The sequence below is a fragment of the Lissotriton helveticus genome, chromosome 6 (assembly GCF_964261635.1).
Source record: "Lissotriton helveticus chromosome 6, aLisHel1.1, whole genome shotgun sequence".
Classification (NCBI taxonomy): domain Eukaryota; kingdom Metazoa; phylum Chordata; class Amphibia; order Caudata; family Salamandridae; genus Lissotriton; species Lissotriton helveticus.
The window spans coordinates 1,104,202,637-1,104,221,004 of NC_136067.1; the positions used below are offsets into that span (position 1 = coordinate 1,104,202,637).

Consider the following 18,368-nt stretch of genomic DNA (forward strand, 5'->3'; position numbering starts at 1 on the left):
TAGTTGATTCTGTATGTGTGCTTACCGATGAGATCCATGTTAGGGTGGCTGTAGGGATGGGTGTGGGAGAAAAGACGACAGTAATCAGTCAGCCGTTGGGCTAGAGGTCACAGGAGTGACGTTAGTGCGTGGTCAAAAGTAGCAAAAAGAATAGAGGTAGCAGTCGAGGCAATCCAAGGTCAGGCAGTGTGTAGATGCAGCTTACACAATGTACACAATTTGAGAGGTAGCAAACCATTTAGGTGGAGCCAAATTGACACAACATAGTGTACGGAATAGTAGCGGTGTAGTCCAGGTGTCGAGAATGGCTGGGTGCAGTTTGCGTGAGGTAGACGAGATGGTTGAGGTGGTACTCAGTGATACAGCGAGATGAAAGTAGTATACAATAATAACCATATAGTTGAGGTAGATAGCAGTGTAAATGAGGTAATAATCAGTGCATCATAGTGATAAAGTGAAGTGAAAGTAGTTTAACAAGATAACCAGATAGTTGAGGTAGCTATCCGTGAGAGAGGGATCACAGTGCTATAGGTGCAACTTACAACATATACAATATACAACTAGGACTAAACTACTAATGGAAGTAGTATACAATAATAACCATATAATTGAGGTAGGTAGCGGTGTAAATGAGGTAATAATCAGTGCATCATAGTGATAAAGTGAAGTGAAAGTCGTTTAACATGATAACCAGCTAGTTGAGGTAGCTATCCGTGAGTGAGGGATCACAGTGCGAAAGGTGCAACTTACGACATATACAATATACAACTAGGACTAAACTACCAATGGAATTACTAGATCCAATATAGGTGCAGACGACTTACAGCAATGAACATTATGGCACTGGTGGGCAGCCGATAGAATATGAGGTAGCAGTCAGTGCCCTGTCGGCAGGGAAAAGTGACAAAGGGTGTAGGTTACATTGGGTGTAGAGTACCAGTAGTCATATCATACTTCAGTAAAGGTAGTCACTAAGCACGTCAGGAGCACCAGGTTATATAGAGTGCAAAATACCCAATGTATAATGATACTGCAGTACGAGGTAGACAATTAAGCACACGTATATTTAAGTCTAGAGCTATGTAGAGACTGTGGTACCGATAGTTATTGATAGCCAGGAAGACTAGTCCATGCAGACCGCCATAGAGAGATAGAGTAGTAGTCTAGCTATGGCCGCCACGAGGGGAGGACCGGGGCTCCAGTGAGAAGTGACTAGTCCAAGATGGCCACCCGATAGAGAGACTGGACAAAGATGGCCGCCACAAAAGGGTGAGGGAGACAGTAGTCCTCTCTTTGTTGTAGTTGCTCTGTGGACAGTTTCACTTTCAAGCTGAGCAGATTCTACCTTGCTGTGAGGGTGTCTTATCTTGCAGGAGCCTCGTGAGCATCTGGTGGCACAGGAGGTGATTTATAGCCTTAGATTTTATTCGTTCTCTAGTCCCCCGCCATTTTGAACAAAGGAAAGGGGTATAGGCGAGTTCACACAGAGAAAATAACTTTTTTTTACACCTATTTTTACTCACAGTGAATATTGGAGGTTAGCTCTCGCTGTCTGCTGCGAGAGAATGACCGAGTGAGTGAGTCCCCTCTGTGTCTGCAACGGGACAGGGAGTGAGGGGTGCAGGTGGGGCGTCCACCGCCGCCCAGGACTGTAGCAACCAGCGTCCCCAAGCCCCTCTCCGCCCTACAGACCGCTGGTCATCCTCTGCTGCGGTGCGGGCGGGAGGGGGTGATCCGTTGTGTTGATTTCGTCCCGCGCTGGTCCAGTGCAGCAATCAGCGCCTCTGCTGCCGACGAGTGGGAGAGGGGTCCGGTGTTTGTCCCGCTTTGGTCCCGGTGCCGGCCATCCGCTGGGGCGCCTCTGCTGCGAGGCTGCAATCAGCGCCTCTGCTGCGAGGCTGCAATCAGCGCCTCTGCTGCCCCTCTCCGCCCCACAGACCGCTGGTTTTCCTCTGCTGCGGCGCGGAGGGGAGGGGGTGTTCCGCTGTGACTGTCTCGACCCAGCGCTGGTCCCGGTGCAGCAATCAGCGCCTCTGCTGCAGAGTGGGAGAGGGGTCCGGTGACTGTCCGCTGGGGCGCCTCTGCTGCTGAGCTGAAACGGCGGAGGGTGGGGAGGGGGGGGTATGCTGGGGTCTGCAGTCGTGACTCGTCCAACGCTGGTCCCCGGTCCCGGTGCAGCGTCCTCTGCTGCCGTCGTGAGGGTCGATGCCTCCCAGAGTGTCCACCAATATTTACTTCTCTTCGGGGTGGGGGAGGGGTCCGGTGTTCGTTCCGCTCTCTAAGCTCCGGTGCCGGCTGATGGGGTCATGGGGTAGCAGTTACCACGTCCCGCGCCACTCTCAGCCCTCTGGGGCCGCTTGGGCTTCTCTGCTGCGAGGTGTGCCAGGGCTTCTCTGCTGCGATGCGTGCCGGTCACGACGATGGTCCACGTCCCGAGCCTCTCTCCGACGCTGCTGGGACTCCTCTGTGGTGCTGGTCGGTCATCCTGTTACTTTTAGCGGTTAAACCTGTTACTCTTCATCCTGTTACTCTTAATGCAGGGGTGCTAGCAGGGATATACCCGGTTAACGGACCCCAAACACGGGGAGCTCCTTCTGGCAGCTCCTCCTAGGCGGCCATCTTGGCGGTCACCTATAGATCGGAGCTCCAGCTGATTTACATAACAAAGCTGTTCTTGCTGTGACAAAGCATGTTCTCTAAATGAGAACCCCAACCGAGAAAGTAACATAATGTAGTAGATGGTAAGTGGTTGGATTGCCAGGTCAAAGACAAGTAGGGTCAGAAAGATAGCGATCAACCATTTCAGGGCAGAGGCAGTACTAGTAGTAGTAGTAAAAATATCTTTATTTGGTTTTTACAAAAACCATAAAAGCTCAATCACTTTCACAGACATGAACAATAGTTTACGATCATTCACAATAACCTATAGAAAACCTGTGGGTGAGTATAAAAACAATTTGAGAAAGTGACTAGGGTCGAGACAGCTCCTCTGGATCAGATCCTTAGTAATTAGATTATTAATATCGTATACACTAATATTTGGCCAATAAATTGCTGCAACATTAACCATTACTAATGTCTGTGGAATCATATTGGTTAGCCCATTCTGATAAAAAATTCTTAATGCATATTAAAAAAATTTAAATCTAATATTTCATTGAGGAGGTAAAATATAAAATTGCACAAAAAGTATTACAACAGAAAGTCATTTTCATTATTTTTTGGTGAGTTTCATCTTCCTGAATCTTAATCTACAGGCATACAACTATTTGGACAGGGTGAAGATTAGCCAATCCGGGTGATCACTTATGGTGATTTAAATGATGTCTTTTAAACGACTGATTGATTAATATGACATATTGTAATTAGCCAACTCTGGAGACGCGCGAGCGTGCAAACAAAGATGGCCGCCGTGTGAGGGTTTTCCACGTTTTCGGCCCGTTTTTGACGCTGAATTTTCATCAGAAATATAGTTTGGAGGAGGTCGCTGCATTTGTAGAAGACTTACGTTTGTTATGGGGCGCTTTTGAAGGTTTCTGCACAGCGGAAGTGGGTTTTTCTTATGCCTGGTTCCTGCTCCCTGCACAGCTCTCAGGTACAGCCAGGCTTTCAGTCAAGGGGGCAGAGTAATCTTTCAGGAAAGGGCCTGGCTTGGGCCTAGCCACTCCCGAATCTTACTTTAGCTGCTGCACCAGATATTTCTTATTTATTTTCATTGCTTTTGCTGCTCAACACTTTATTTTGCTTCCACAATTATAATTCTGCACCTTTTTACACCAAAATGGATAACAAAGGTTCTATTAATAATAAAAGGAGGCAGCAAGTTTCCCCTCCTCCTGCCAAATCTAAAGTAGTGGAGTCTTCTGAACCCTCATTATCCTTAATATTGGAGGAAATTCAGGCTCTTCGTATTAATACTGATACTATTGCCTCCGAAGTTAAAAATGTGCGCAAAGAAATGGCTAGCCTGTCAATGAAAATATCGGATAATTCAATCAAAATACAGGATAATAAGGTCAAACTTGACGCATTTACTCCTCTTGTAACAAAAATTTCACCTATATGCTCAACATTATTGGACTTGGAAAATCGTAATCGACAATATAATCTACGTATATTTAATGTACCTGAAGATGAATTTATTGCCTGCTCTTTTACAAATTAAATTCTCAGAAAAGTTCAAAATGGATAAGGCTCATAGGATTCCCTCACATAGGAACCCTCTTCACACAAAACCGAGACAAATGATTTTTAAAGTTCTTCGACATCACCATTTGGTTTTAATCAGAAAAGCAGCTAGAGAAATACCTTCACTGGTGGTAAATGGTCATAAAATATTTATTCATCAAGACTTCGCAAAAAAGAAACTGGTTCAATTTGCAAAGAATTCACTGCTCTTCACCCTCAACTACAGAGTCTAGGCTACAAATATGGTCTCTTTGATCCATCGACGATGCGCATTTGGAAGGATAGTTTTTCTAAATCTTTTCAACATCCAGAAGATTTGAGAAATTTTTTGGAACATCAGTCACAGCATTCAATGGATACTAATGACTCTGCTACATGATTTGATTTTCACGTTATGTATTTTCTGACAATACTGAAATTTCTTTGTAAAGGGCTCTAACGGTTCTGGTCATGCTTGTAAAGCGTGTGCGTGTTTCACATTTCACATTTATGTCTTGTGTTTGTCGTTTTTTCCATGTTCTTTCATGTTTCCTTTCCTTCTTTCTTACTTGGAGCTACATTTTTCTTATTCTCTTAATCTTTTTTCTGCCTCTTCTTGATCTCTTTTTTCCTTTCTTCTATTATGGCTAATGCACATAATATTAAACTAGTTTCATTAAATGTTAAAGGTTTGTGCCATCCAGTTAAGCGTACAAAAATTCTATATTTAAGTAGTTGCAAAGCAGATGTTTTATACAAGAGACTCATATGAGGACAACATTTTAGATGATATGAAGATGAAATGGGAAGATGCTATGATTTCTTCTCCTGCTAATGGTAAAAAAATGGTGTAGCCATTTTGTTTGCAAGAAAAATACTCAAATTTTAAGTAAAACTTCTGATAAAGGTGGTAGATATATACTAGTTAAAATTAAAGTTCATGATTCATTTTTATTTTTATTAAATGTCTATGGCCCTACAGCAGATGATTCTGTTTTTTGGACTAATCTTACAACAGAGGTTCTAAAGGTCGGTAATGCCCCTTTAATTGTTGGAGGTGATTTTAATGTTATCGCTGACCCTTTATTAGATAGATTATCTCTTACTAAGTTTCACCCTTCTAAAGTTTATTTTGCTTTCAAATCATTTATTCAAGCCACTAAGCTCGCTGATATTTGGAGATTACATTTTCCTACAGAAAAAAGTTTTACGTTCTTCTCAAATCCTCACAATTCTCATTCTAGAATTGAATGTGTATTGGTTTCTAGGCAACTAATTAGTTCAATAACTACTCCTAGTATTGGTAACATTGACATCTCAGATCATGCTATGATTTCTTTGGTTTTAAATTTGGAATCAAATTTTGATAAACAATCTAGATGGCAAATGAACACTGGTATAATTTTAAATGAGTATAACAAGCCTAAACTTTTATCCGCCATTCTAGAATATTTTGTACTCAACCCTGAAGGTTCTACTTCTATGGTTAATAGATAGGATGCTGTCAAAGCTTATATCAGGGGTATATCTATATCTATTATGGCCCACGAAAATAAAACCTTTCATGCCAATGCTAAAAGCCTTCAAACACAGATTGCAACATGTGAACAACTTTTTATTACATCCAACAATCCTCAATATAAATTTAAGTTACAAAAATTGCGTTATGAATTTAATGTAATCCTTAGTAAAAGAGCGGGTATCCAGAACTCTAATGCTAAAGCCAGATTTAGTTTTAATGCCAATAAATCAGGAAGACTATTAGCTAATTATTTACATATAAAAAAAGATAAAACTCAAATTACTTCAATTCATGGTCCTCATGGTAACACTGCTCTTTCCCACAATGAAATTAAGGAATTTCTGAATTTCTATTATGCATTGTATATTAAACCCAATTTTCAAGAGGTTTCCTTAATTGATTCCTTCTTAAATTCCTGTAAGCTGCCCAAAGTTTCACAATCTGATAAAATTGGACTAGATGCACCTATTACTAAGGATGAAATCTTATCAGCTACAAGATCCCTTAAAAAGAACAAATCTTGATTGAGAAGGGGTAGTTATTGTAGGAGGGAGGCTTCAGTGTTTTTTTTTTAGCAGTGCCTTTGTTGTTGCTTGGGGGGGGGGGGGTCATTAGGGGTTTGCTTTTCGTATGCAGGCCGCTCTGGGTACTAGAGGGGATGTCAATGGTCCATTTTATTTGCATATGCCAATGGTCTTCTGATGCGGACTGATGTGTATCGTTTTGGAGCTGATTTTATAATAAAAAGATTTTCACAAAAAAAAAAAGAACAAATCTCCTGGTCCTGATGGGATTCCAGTGGAATTTTATAAAGAATTTCAATCACACCTTTTACCTTTTTTACATCAACTATTTACATTTTTTGGATCCACAGGAACTACCTCAGGTTCTTTTACAGAAGCTCTAATTATAGTGCTCCCAAAACCAGATAAAGATCCCACTCTTGTGTCTAATTATAATCCTATATCCTTAATCAATGACGATTGTAAATTATATGCTAAAATACTTGCTACTAGATTGTCCCCCAGATTAGATTCTATTATACACCCTGACCAATCTGGTTTTATGAAGAATAGATATTCTGCTAATAGCACAAGAACTTTGCTGCATATTATTTAACAAAGTCCTACTTTAACGTTCCCATCTGGAATTTTAGCATTAGATGCTGAGAAAACCTTTGATAAAATCCACTGGCAATTTTTATTTTCTACGCTACTCCTCTTTTCATTTTGGAGATAATTTTAGACGCATGATTTCTGCTCTATATTTTGCCCCTACTGCTCGGTTATTTATTAATGGCCAAATATCAAATCAATTTTCGCTTTTTAGAGGTACAAGACAAGGATGTCCTCTCTCACCTCTTATTTTTAATTGGCATTGAACCTCTTCTAGCCTCAATAAGAAAATGTGATCATTTTAAAGGAATCAGTATTAAGGAAGTTATTGTTAAGACACTTGCTTATGCGGATGATGTGCTTTTATTTGTTAGTGACCCTATATTGTGGTTTCCCTCATTATTAGATATTATAACAAATTATTCTACAGTTTCGGGAAATACTTTAAATACCAACAAAAGATAATTTTTTCCCTTGAATGTTTATTGCACTCCTGATATGCTACCAATGCGTGAAATTATATGGCAAAAGAATAAATTAAAATATCTTGGAATTTTATTTGCTTCAGCTATAAATTCAACAATAAATTTAAAATGTGATTTCATCTTAAATTATATTAAAAACAAAACGTCTAAATGGGCATCATTACATTACATCTTTCATGGTGGGGCAGAATGGATTCCATTAAAATGACTATTGCTCCCAAAATCTTTTATACCCTCGCCATGCTTCCTACTCAATTTCCATTAAATTTTTATAAGGATTTCGATACATTTTCATCAACATTTTTATGGAACAACAAATCTCCTCGTATTAGTTATAAAAACTTAAAAGTTCCTAAACGTAATGCTGGTTTTGGTAGCCCAGATTTTTTCCTTTATCATTAAGCTTTTATTTTAAAACAAAGTTCATTATGGTTTAATCACTCATTTTTAAATGATCCTCCTGCATGGTTATGTATTGAGAAATCAATACTAAGTCCATTCCCATTACCCACTTTGATTTCTATGTGTCACAAGGCTACATGATTTCAAAAATCAGTTATTATCAAATCTACCAAAATGTTGTTTAATGATCTTGACTTTATTTTTCTCCTTCCCATGAATAATACTGATCAATTATCCCTATGGTATAGTAATGTTATTAAACTGAACAGAAATATTACTTTCTGGTCTTAATGGATTAAAGCTGGTATTTGTTATCTCAAAGATGTTTATTCCAATAATACATTTATTTCTTTTGAAAAGTTACAAGCAAAATTTGGTTTACGTAAATCTGACCTTATGAAATATCAATTTCTCTGCAATTCAATTTTAGATTCCTTCCCCAATGCCATTCCTTCTAATGCTACAGCTGATTTATCAATTTACATTCAAACAGTCGCTAGTTCATCTCACGGGGTTGCCATTCTATATAAAAATTTATCGGATACCTTAGTTAGTAATTTAGAGATGATCTCCAATTTTTGAAACAATGAACTTTCATTTTCTTTATCTATCGACATGTGGAAGGATATTTGGCTGAGTAATATATCTGATTGGCTACCTGTTTCAATTTACCAAACCAATTCTTATATCCTATACAATCGTTTATGGACTCCATCACGTTTAAGGCTAAACTTCTTCCCTCTGCAGATTGTTGGCACTGTAAATTACATTCTGGTACATTACAACATACGCTGTTTGAGTGTCCTTCGGTTTTTAAATTTTGGTCTGAAGTTTGGGATATCAAAGATTTTCAATCTTCATACAGATGTTTCCTATCAATTAATATGTAAATCTGCTGTTTTATCTCAAGACCTACATGATTTAGAAAGTAAACTTGTCAAAATCCTAATCTCAGCAGCGTTAAAATCCATTACTTTTTGTAGGAAAGATGTTTCTATATTATCTGTTACTGCGTGGTGGTCGTGGGTTATCTTTACTAGAAGAGGCGCTCAATAATCCATGAAAGGGATTACTCATAATTCAATCACTTTTCAATCTTTTTGGACTCCTGTTGACATATATTTATCCTCATAATGTTGTATTTATAACTTTAATGATTATTTCAGTTCAAATAAGCTATTCTTATTATACAATATTGTAGCTCTGTATTCATTTTATACACTAGTTGTTATATTTGTTCCCTTCCTTCCCCGCCCTTCCCTCCCCACTTTTAGTTATCTTGTCAATATGTATTATCTTCATACCTGCTGTAATTTTGTCATCTTGCTGATTCATTTGTTATTTAGGTATTTTTTGCTAATTAATAATGTTTTCTGTATTGTCTTTATTAGTTGTTTCTAAACAAAATTCAATAAAATATTTTGAACTGGAATTAGCCAACTCCTTCGGATCTCAATGTACTCGGGGCAGAAAAACTAAAAGGGTTCTAAGGTTTTCATGATTAGCCATGCATGTAGGGCAAGTGGATGAAATATTGGAGCCCTTCTATTTACTACAAAATTAATTTACTGGCAAAATACCATATCTGAATTTTAAAAACAAGGATTTTGCGAATGACGGTATATATTATCCAAAAACTCCTCTTGATACATATTGTCTTTAAAATCCAGAAACCTCTTTGTAAAGTCTTAAATGTTTACCCCTTTTAACCATAGCTCATTAATATAATCCCAATATCTCTCTCTTTATTTTTTTAGATTAGTCAAGGATTTTTTCTCAATACTCTCAGGACTGGTCCAGAGCTCACTCATACCCAGTCTGTGCAGCCAGCTCTTTATATACTTTAACCATGGGATATTCCCTTTGGTATCTCGTGCCATCACATCGAGCAGCAATTATCTTAGTGGAAGTGAGGAGTTATTTGGCCATACTCCGGGCCAGAAGGCAAGGGGCCTAAAGGCGATGACATGTTCCACATTTTTAATCCCCAAATTCAAGCGCATGGGAATGAAGGGGCATTTCGGGGAAGTTCCAGAGCTGATCTCATAAAAACACTGTTTTTTCAATGGTCTCTACATTACAACAAACCCATAGCTCCACACTATAGATTGCAGCACCAACGCTCTTAGCTTGATAAACTTTGATAACTGGCCTATAAATTAACCTTTTCATTTTTTTTTATTAATGCTGAACTTACATATTGAAGAGATAAGTGGCTCTTTGCAACTTGTGAGACCCCATGATAGTGAGTTTGTCAGCCTTACCCTCAAATAGTCTAATTGTTTCACCTGTTCTAATGGGGCATTACCCATTTTGACTGTGCCCCTAAATGTCTTGTGTGGATTAAATGCCATGAATTTAGTTTTAATGACATTAATTTCCAACCCTAATTCCCCTCAAGATTCCAGAAAACGACCCAGTAGATTTTGGTGCCCACACAGGGTTCTGGAAATAAGTAGGTATCGTCTGCAAAAAGCAGCGATGCTACTCCTTGTCCAGCTTGTTAGGGGGATCGCCTCTGCAATCAAGCAGTGTTTCAATTAATCCACTGATATATAGAGTGAACAGAGTGGCAGTCAGTACAAACCAATGGCGCATGGCTCTGTTCACCCTTATCCAGTCTGTGAGTTCACCATTCTTCCCCCACCACATTTAGGCAGAATTATTCTAATGAAGCCTAATAAGAATCTCCAGTAGGTTTCTCGGGACATCAATCTTGTTTAGGGCTTCCCACAGTTTTCCTCAGGGGACTAGATCAAAAGAGACATGCAGGTCTACGAACACCACATAAACACGTTCCTTCCTTAGGACCACATATTTCCATAATATTAATAAGAACCTAAACAGCTAGTTAACAGTGCTAGTGTTTTCTCTAAACCCCGCCTGTAGTGGAAATAGTATTTGCCTTTCCTTTATCCAGTCTAGAAGCCTCTCCAGCAAATGCATACAAAATGTTTCGGCTGTATCAATAAGGCTAATGGGCCTATAATCACTTTTACCCCCATTTTTAATTATGGGTACCACCCCTGCACCCAGCCGGGAGTCTGGAATTTCTGCTCCCTTTAAAATTGCATTAAAGATGTGGTTGAGGATCAGACACCAGATCGCAGGTTCAGAAGGATATAGATCGCTTGGAATTTTATCTAGACCAGCGGCTTTGTCCTTCTAAACTTAGCCAGTGCCATTTGTGTTTCTGCCAAGGTAAAATTAATCAAATCTGTATCTCCTACTATATCAGGAAAGGCCTCTGGTGTTGATGCACTACTCTCTGGCCTTATGTCTGTTGTCCCTGCATATAACAAGATATAATGATTTACTGAGGACTGTGGCTGACTGTGGTAGTCACAAAGCCACAAAATTGTCCAGGCTTCGAAAAATCGGATTTTTTTTTTATCAGACCTGCAGGTTTAGTGATGAATAATCTACTCAACGACAAATTCATCTTGAATTTTGCGATGCTAGGCGAGTATTTTATTTCACGAGTCACCTTTTTCTTCATTGCCATATCCGAGACTAACTTCAAATATGTGAATTCAGCATGTGTGCTGTACAAAAAAATCCATCTAATTTAATAGGCTAAACTTTCGCTCGATTCATAATAAAAATCCAGCACACATATATAGTACCAATCAGATTTGGTTCCTAGTTCACTAAAAGAATTATCATCAGGGTGTGAGACAGGGAATGTTTCTCAGTTCATATTTAAAACTTTTGATATATTTATACTAAAGTATGATGCAGTAGCGAACTCATTTACAGGCAGATATTTTCCAAAGAAATGGACACAAACTTTCACATCACCATGCAGTTTTTCTGATACAAACACTAATGTGTGGAAATCTGGTTTCGGCAAACACTTCTAACCTGTTCCATGCGTTGGATGGCCCCTCACCAACTACAGTATTTGGACTTGTCTTGATCCTATTAATATCCATCGATCACTTTAGAATTACAAAAAAGAGCTTTTCTAACTAATGAAATATATTTTGAAACATTTGTACAGTTCATTTACTATCTATTTAAAGGCTGTGTGCACAGCATGACTGACTGTCGGACAGTTCACTTTACAAAATCCTCTAACTTTTGAAATCAGAAAAAGAAAAGTAAAAACCAATCTCTAGGATAAAATAAGGTGTGATTTGTCAGAATACTTAGCCTCACACGGCCTCTGTATTTAAACTCACAGCAAAAGTGACAAGATATGAACAAGATTTAAAGGCATCTTTATTGCTCATTCACTTTGTGATTGAGCAGAACATCTGTTCTTTTCCAGCTCACCAGAGGGGCCCAAAAAATAGCTCAACATCTGACTCGCCGTAGCGAGTGGGCGATTACATTTCTAGAGGCCTGTTGTCATATCAGCAAGCATATACAGTCTTTGTCGAAGGATGACTCGCTGCGAAGAGGTGGTCACATACTTCACGTGGTAGATCAAATAATCTTAGATATTGCCGCTCAATCTCCAACCTATGGGCCCAAAGACACTCCAGAGGGGTTCAGTAACACAAAAATGAGGTGCAAGGCCTCATAAAATTCTTTAAGTTGGGCGGGGGTTGCTCTATAATCTTGAGTGATTTGCAACTTGTATATATGTAACTCTAACCACTAGTATCTGTAGAAGACGTATGTGCTTACTGCCATTCTTATGTAAATTTAGAGTTTTCCTATTTGTATCTTTTTCTGGAGTACATTTTCAACTTGTAAATATGCAACTCTAACCACTAGTATCTGTAGTAGACGTATGGACTTACTACCATTCTTTTGTGAAATTAGAGTATTTCTGTTTGTATCTTTTATGTAACTCATGTACTCCGAAGTCCTTATGTAAATGCAACGGATCCTCTTGTAAAGCGCTCTGACACCTTTGGGTAAAGTTTGCGCTGTATAAAATTGCATTAAATAAATAAAATAAAAATGACACTGACCTGGATCCTATCCATGCCACTTACTGGCGTACAAAAGGAACTGCTCAGAAAATATTTACAGATCCAGTCTGACTCCTGGGGAATATTAGAAGGTAAGGAATCTGCAGCTAGAAGCTTATCAGATATGTTACCCACTTCTAGGTCTAAGAATTCCTCTGGTACTTTAACTGCACAGAAAGACAAAAAATATGCTGGACAGGATTGGCAAGGCTGGGCCAGCAATCCACAGAAGCTAGGCTGTACTCCATGGTGAAAATGAAGGTATTCTCAAAAGTTAGCCAAGACGGGGCTCCCAAATTTTGGCCAAGGTAGAGATATTTGCTTGACTTCAGGTAGCTGGTAGACCAACACTCAGGATGTGCCTGTACAATCCCTTGGTGCAACCGCAAAACAAGATCCCTAATCCAAACTAGACAGAGTGGCTTTTGAACAGAGGGAACAGCAGAATCGGAGGTGGAGAGAGATTGGTTCCCGAGGTCTCAAGTCTCATTTGCTGTAGTCCCTTTCCTAGACCTTGATAGACTCGCGCGTCTGAAACAGAATATGCAGTGACTGATGGAAAACTGTTGTGCTACCACATACTCCCAATCCTTGCAAAGAGTCAATGAGCATTAAGTCTATGGAGTGGTTAAGGAAGACAATAGGTAATGTTAACTAGACATTTCATGATTGGTCTCATACTAATGGCGTCCTACTCAACGCACTGGAAGACTAGATTAACAACTAGAACAAACTGACATTTGTATTGAAGAAAAAGGTAAATTTCCAGATAAGATTTAAAGATGGAGGTCTAGTATGTGTGGAGCTCATCAAAGGACTGAAATATTAGAAATTTAAAAAGCAATTTACATAGCTTCGTCAAATTGGCACGGTCATCAAAAGGCTCATACTGGAACGAAGTTATTACCTTCATTTGTTTCAGCACACTCTTGCTGTGAAAAACTCTGCGATCCTTCACTGCGTAACCTTTAAAATTAAAAGCACAGTTTTATGATCAGCACACAGGTAAATCTGAATTTGGAGAAGCGTTGTCAAGTAGGGGCAAAGATGTTGAATGCAATAACTTTACAATTCTCTACTGATGAACAACACCTTATAATAAACTTTCAATGCTTTTAAACTTCAGCCCCTTCAGCAATTACAAACTCTCCTAAGTGTAAGACTATTAGAACTCAGTTTTATTTATATTTTTCATTCCAATCTTTATTCATAACACATCAAACTGCAGTGTCAACTAGAGTCTCAGCTTCATGAGGTTTACCTAAACTATTGCTAACATGTTGTAGAGCACATCTCACATGTAAGGTGAAGCAGTGGATATGAATCACAATTTTGAGTCCTCCAACACTGTTAGGGTTACTACTAGTGCCCCATTTGCATGGCAAAGGTGGGGACTTGCAAGGTTAGCAGGGCTCGAAAAATCCAAAAAATGGTACTAGTCCTGCAGGACTAGTACCTTAAAAAATGTCCTCGACCTAACTGCAAATGTGACAAGATAACAAGATTTAAAGACATCTTTATTTCTCATTAACTTTGTGAGCAATAAAAATGCCTTTAAATCTTGTTATCGTGTCACATTTGTTCTGTTTTCACAGACAGATGACAAAAGTTGGTTTGTTTTCCTACTCGCCAGAAAGGGCGAGTAGGACCTAAAAACAGCTCAACCTTGTTAAATTTAGCTCGACTATGCAAGCGGAATTTGAGCCCTGGTTAGGCTTTAAATATACCTAAATTACCAATAATATTATACTCTGCATATTTTAAATGAAAAAAGGGTATACAAGGTCACTGAATGGCTGCTGCATGTAGGTGATGGATTAAATATGACAATGCAGAAAAACTCATTTGCTCCGTCCCACTGAACAAACCATTTTCAACTCTGAACTTCACTTTTCAATTGGGTTGGCCAAACCGACGCCTAGGATTTTTCATCTAGCAAAGTTTTCCCAAATACCTATACCTTTATCCACTTTACAATAATTGGATTACCGCCGCTCAATTGACCACTCATTGAATGAAGATCTTTAAAAACTGACTTTCCAGACTTTTGAACTCAAGTTGAAGTATCTTTTTGAAAATGAATTACAGATTAAAATATTTTTTTATTCTGCAGCAAACTCAGGGCTGCCATTAAACAGGAGGTGAAGCAGAGAAATGAGGAGGATTGCGTTTACATAAATTTACCATCTTAAGGGTACTGGCTAGGATGGTATCTTTATCATTGTGCATGGAAAGTAAAGTTGTTGGTTTGTAGCCTATCCAACTAATCGTTTAAACACGAGAATAGAAAACTCAAGACCTCTATAGGTAGCAAAGGAGCTGCAATGACCAACCAGATATTAGCAGCAATGAAAGCTGCAGAATTCCACACAAAAGGCACTGTGTTCTAGTAGGTGACTCTGGTGTTGGCAAGAGTTTGGGACTTCTAAACACATGACTTTAGATCCTTCTAGGTTCGGCCAAGACATTACTAAGAGGGACAAGCCTGCTACCCAGACCACTCAAATAAATAGTTTCCTAAAGGTTGGCATTAAGCTATTGTGGGCTGCAGCCTGCTGACAGACAGTTGTGAGTCTATGCACTTGGCGGCCCATAAACACCAATGGTAGTCGATGCACCCACAGTATTGGGTCTATAGTGTACTAGACTATGGAGGAGGGTTATCTAGGAATGTATATGGTGTTACCTACAGAAGAAAACCACTACCTGCAGCTTAAGCACTAGGTGCAGCAACCTCAGGTGCGGCTGGCCACAACCAGAGACCAATCCCAATCGAGAAATTTGCACAATCAGGTGTAATGACTAAGGGGTGCATTTCCTTCCTATACTCCCTCATCCAGGCAGTAAGCCCGCAGTCGGCTCTGCGACATCGAAAATTCTGGGACACCATCATCACCACCCCCTTATGGGAGAAACAATGGGGCTCCGTCTATAAGTGCATTGCCAAATATAACCGCTCTATCTTCAGAGAAGCTCATTATAAAATTATGTACGAATGGTATCTACACCCCCCGAAACTGCATAAAATATTCCCTAACACTTCAGACAGATATTGGAGGGGTTGCGGGCTATTGGGTGATTTTTGCCACATCTGGTGGGACCGCCCCTCTATTCAACTGTTCTGGAAGGAAATACTTTCCCAAATCAAACGGATTCTGGGCTACCCAATCTCAGTCACCATAGACCACACCCTGCTGGAGGTACGGGATCCCAGTCTGAAATATCAAACGCAGGGAGATCGCTCCATTATGTGGATATGCCTGGGTGCCGCCAAAATGGCAATAGCCGCAGCATGGGAAAAGTCTGAGGCCAGTCCCTTACGCAACGGCATTCTAGATTTTGTCGGGCACTAGCCCGTGGACGGATGAGAGATATAGTGTTTGACTCAAGGAAGGGGTTCGATAATATCTGGTCCTCATTGGTGGGATATCTGTCAAAGGGCTTGCCCCTATTTGCATGTGGCCCCAGATTAAGAGCCCCCCACCGCTTTCAAATATAATAGATAGGGGGTTCTCTCCAATTAGCCATGTAATGAGATCCTCTTGGTCGCTGCACCACACCAGGCCTTGGCCAGATCCTTAATACAAATCACCATGATATGACTTATGTTTTTTTTAAATTTTATTTGGAAGTTTAATGTTTGGGTGGAATGCACGAGCGCCAATCAGCATCTTGTACCGCAACTATGCAAGTTCTGTATGTGTAGCCCTGCAATGCCGGGATTAATACGATAGGGATACAAATGAAAAAAAATAAGTCAGGCTGAGACCTTGTGAACAAGCTGGGTGTTCTTTTTGATTTCTGTAACTCTTGGCCTGCAAATTGTGCTTGATGCAACTACAATTTCTTTTGTAACGGTTTAAATAAATAAAAAGATTTTGAAACAAATAAGTGCGTCTTTCAGGATCGGTGTTATCTGAATGATGTCGTTGAATGGTCCTGTTACTTGAAGCCATTGGATGTCCACTGCTCCTGAAAGTGCCTCATTCTTAGACGAGCATGAGGTACCATGAGGATGGCGGAAGACATCATTCAGAGAAAGAATTTGAGGAGACGGACTGAAGTGAACGCTCTTTTGTAGAGATTGTGAGCCAAGGATATAATGGCGTTCCTCCTTTCTGTTGATAAGAATGCTTTGTTTGGTGAGTATCTAATGTTGCTCCTAGAAACGTTATCCGATAAGGAGCTAGAATAGATGTTTAAAGACTGACTGCCAGCCCTAGAGAGCGGAAGAGCTGTAGAAGAACGAGATGGCTTCCGAAGCTTGGTGAAGAGAAGGAGTTTCACCAACCAATCATCGAGATAAGGGAAGATCTGTAGGCCTTTTAATCATAGGTATACTGCCACGGAGCTAGGCACTTGGTGAAAACACAAGGAGCTGATCTAAGGCCGAAGGGAAGCACCTTGAATTGATAATGCACGCCTGCCACAGAGAAACGAGAAATTTGATGCTTGGGATGCATAGGGATTTAGAAATATGAGGCATCCATATCCAGGCTTGCTAGGAAATCCGAATGGTTCAGAAGCTGTAATATCTCCTGGAGAGTTACCATGGGAAAGGATTTCTTCAGCAGGTGTTTGTTGAGTTTTCTGAGGTCTAGAATGGGACGCCATTCTCCCGACTTTTTCTTCTTTATCAGGAATAAACGGAAGTAGAAGCCTTTACATTAACATTAGCAAAGCCTCCTTCTTTAGCAATTGAAGATGGGGTGGTATTGATTTTTTAGGCGGATGAGGAGGCAGCGTGGAGGTAAACTTTCGGGTATGGCGATATTTTATGATATCCAGGACCCATTTGTCTGTTATTTTCTGCCATTGCTGTAGGCCATGAGCTAGGGGAATTTTCTTTAGTGAGAAAAGAGTTGCAAGTCTGAGGTTGGTATCTCTGGTAACCTCCCCGAAATTAATAGGCTCCTCTGCCACATGCTCCACAAAAGGGTTTTTTTCTATATTGGAGCGTTCCCAAGGCCTTAGCTGTGTCAGTGTCCATTTTGATGGCTTGCAAAGCGTTATCAATATGTTTGCCGAAAAGGGTTTCACCATCAAATGGCATGTCCAAAATTTTGCTTTGCACCTCAGGGTGGAACATTGTTGCCTTCAGCCAACCCTGGCGCCCGAGGACAGCAGCTCCAGAGAGCGGACGAAAGGCGAAGGAAGCGAGGTCCATAGAAGCATCAATAATCTCAGATTCAGATCTTTACCCTTCTGGCAGGATCTTTCTTGCTTCCAACCTTTTATCCTCTGGAAGGAAATCTATGAAATGAGCAATGTCCGACTACATCTGGCGATGGTATCAGGTTAAAATCGCTAGAGCGTCAGCAGCGCGAACTGTAGCACCCGAGGTGGTTGTGAATCTTTTGCCAATGTTATCTAGGCGCTTTCCTTCTCGGTCAGGCGATGATAAAGGGCACTAAAGGGTTGGGCGGCTTGTGAGATAACAGAGTCAGGCTTAGGATGTCCTACTAGACAAGCTGGAGCATCATCAGGAGCTTTATACTTCTTGTCAATCCTGGGCAAGACCAGGATAACTGTAGCAGGTGTCCTCATTACTTTTACACCTTCCTCCTAGATGTGATCTACAAGGGGTAAAGATCAGACAGGTTTTCTGGATAGATCTTTGAAATCATAGAGAAAACAATCTGATTGCTTGACTGGAAAAGATAGTTGAAAACGCTAAGCTGCTCTTTCTATTACAGCATGAAAGTCGCCAATATCTTCTGGTGAAGACTCTACAGTTTGAGGAGAAGGAGAA

General features: G+C 40.0%; 1 protein-coding gene across 1 annotated transcript in view; it reads right to left on the reverse strand.

The window, feature by feature from the left end:
• Positions 1-18,368, reverse strand: part of BUB1 (BUB1 mitotic checkpoint serine/threonine kinase) — an 851,273-nt gene that overhangs the window by 659,995 nt on the left and 172,910 nt on the right. The window contains exon 11 of the mRNA XM_078648762.1: positions 13,524-13,582. Within this exon, the coding sequence (XP_078504888.1) occupies positions 13,524-13,582 (59 nt within the window). The remainder of the gene's footprint in view (positions 1-13,523; positions 13,583-18,368) is intronic.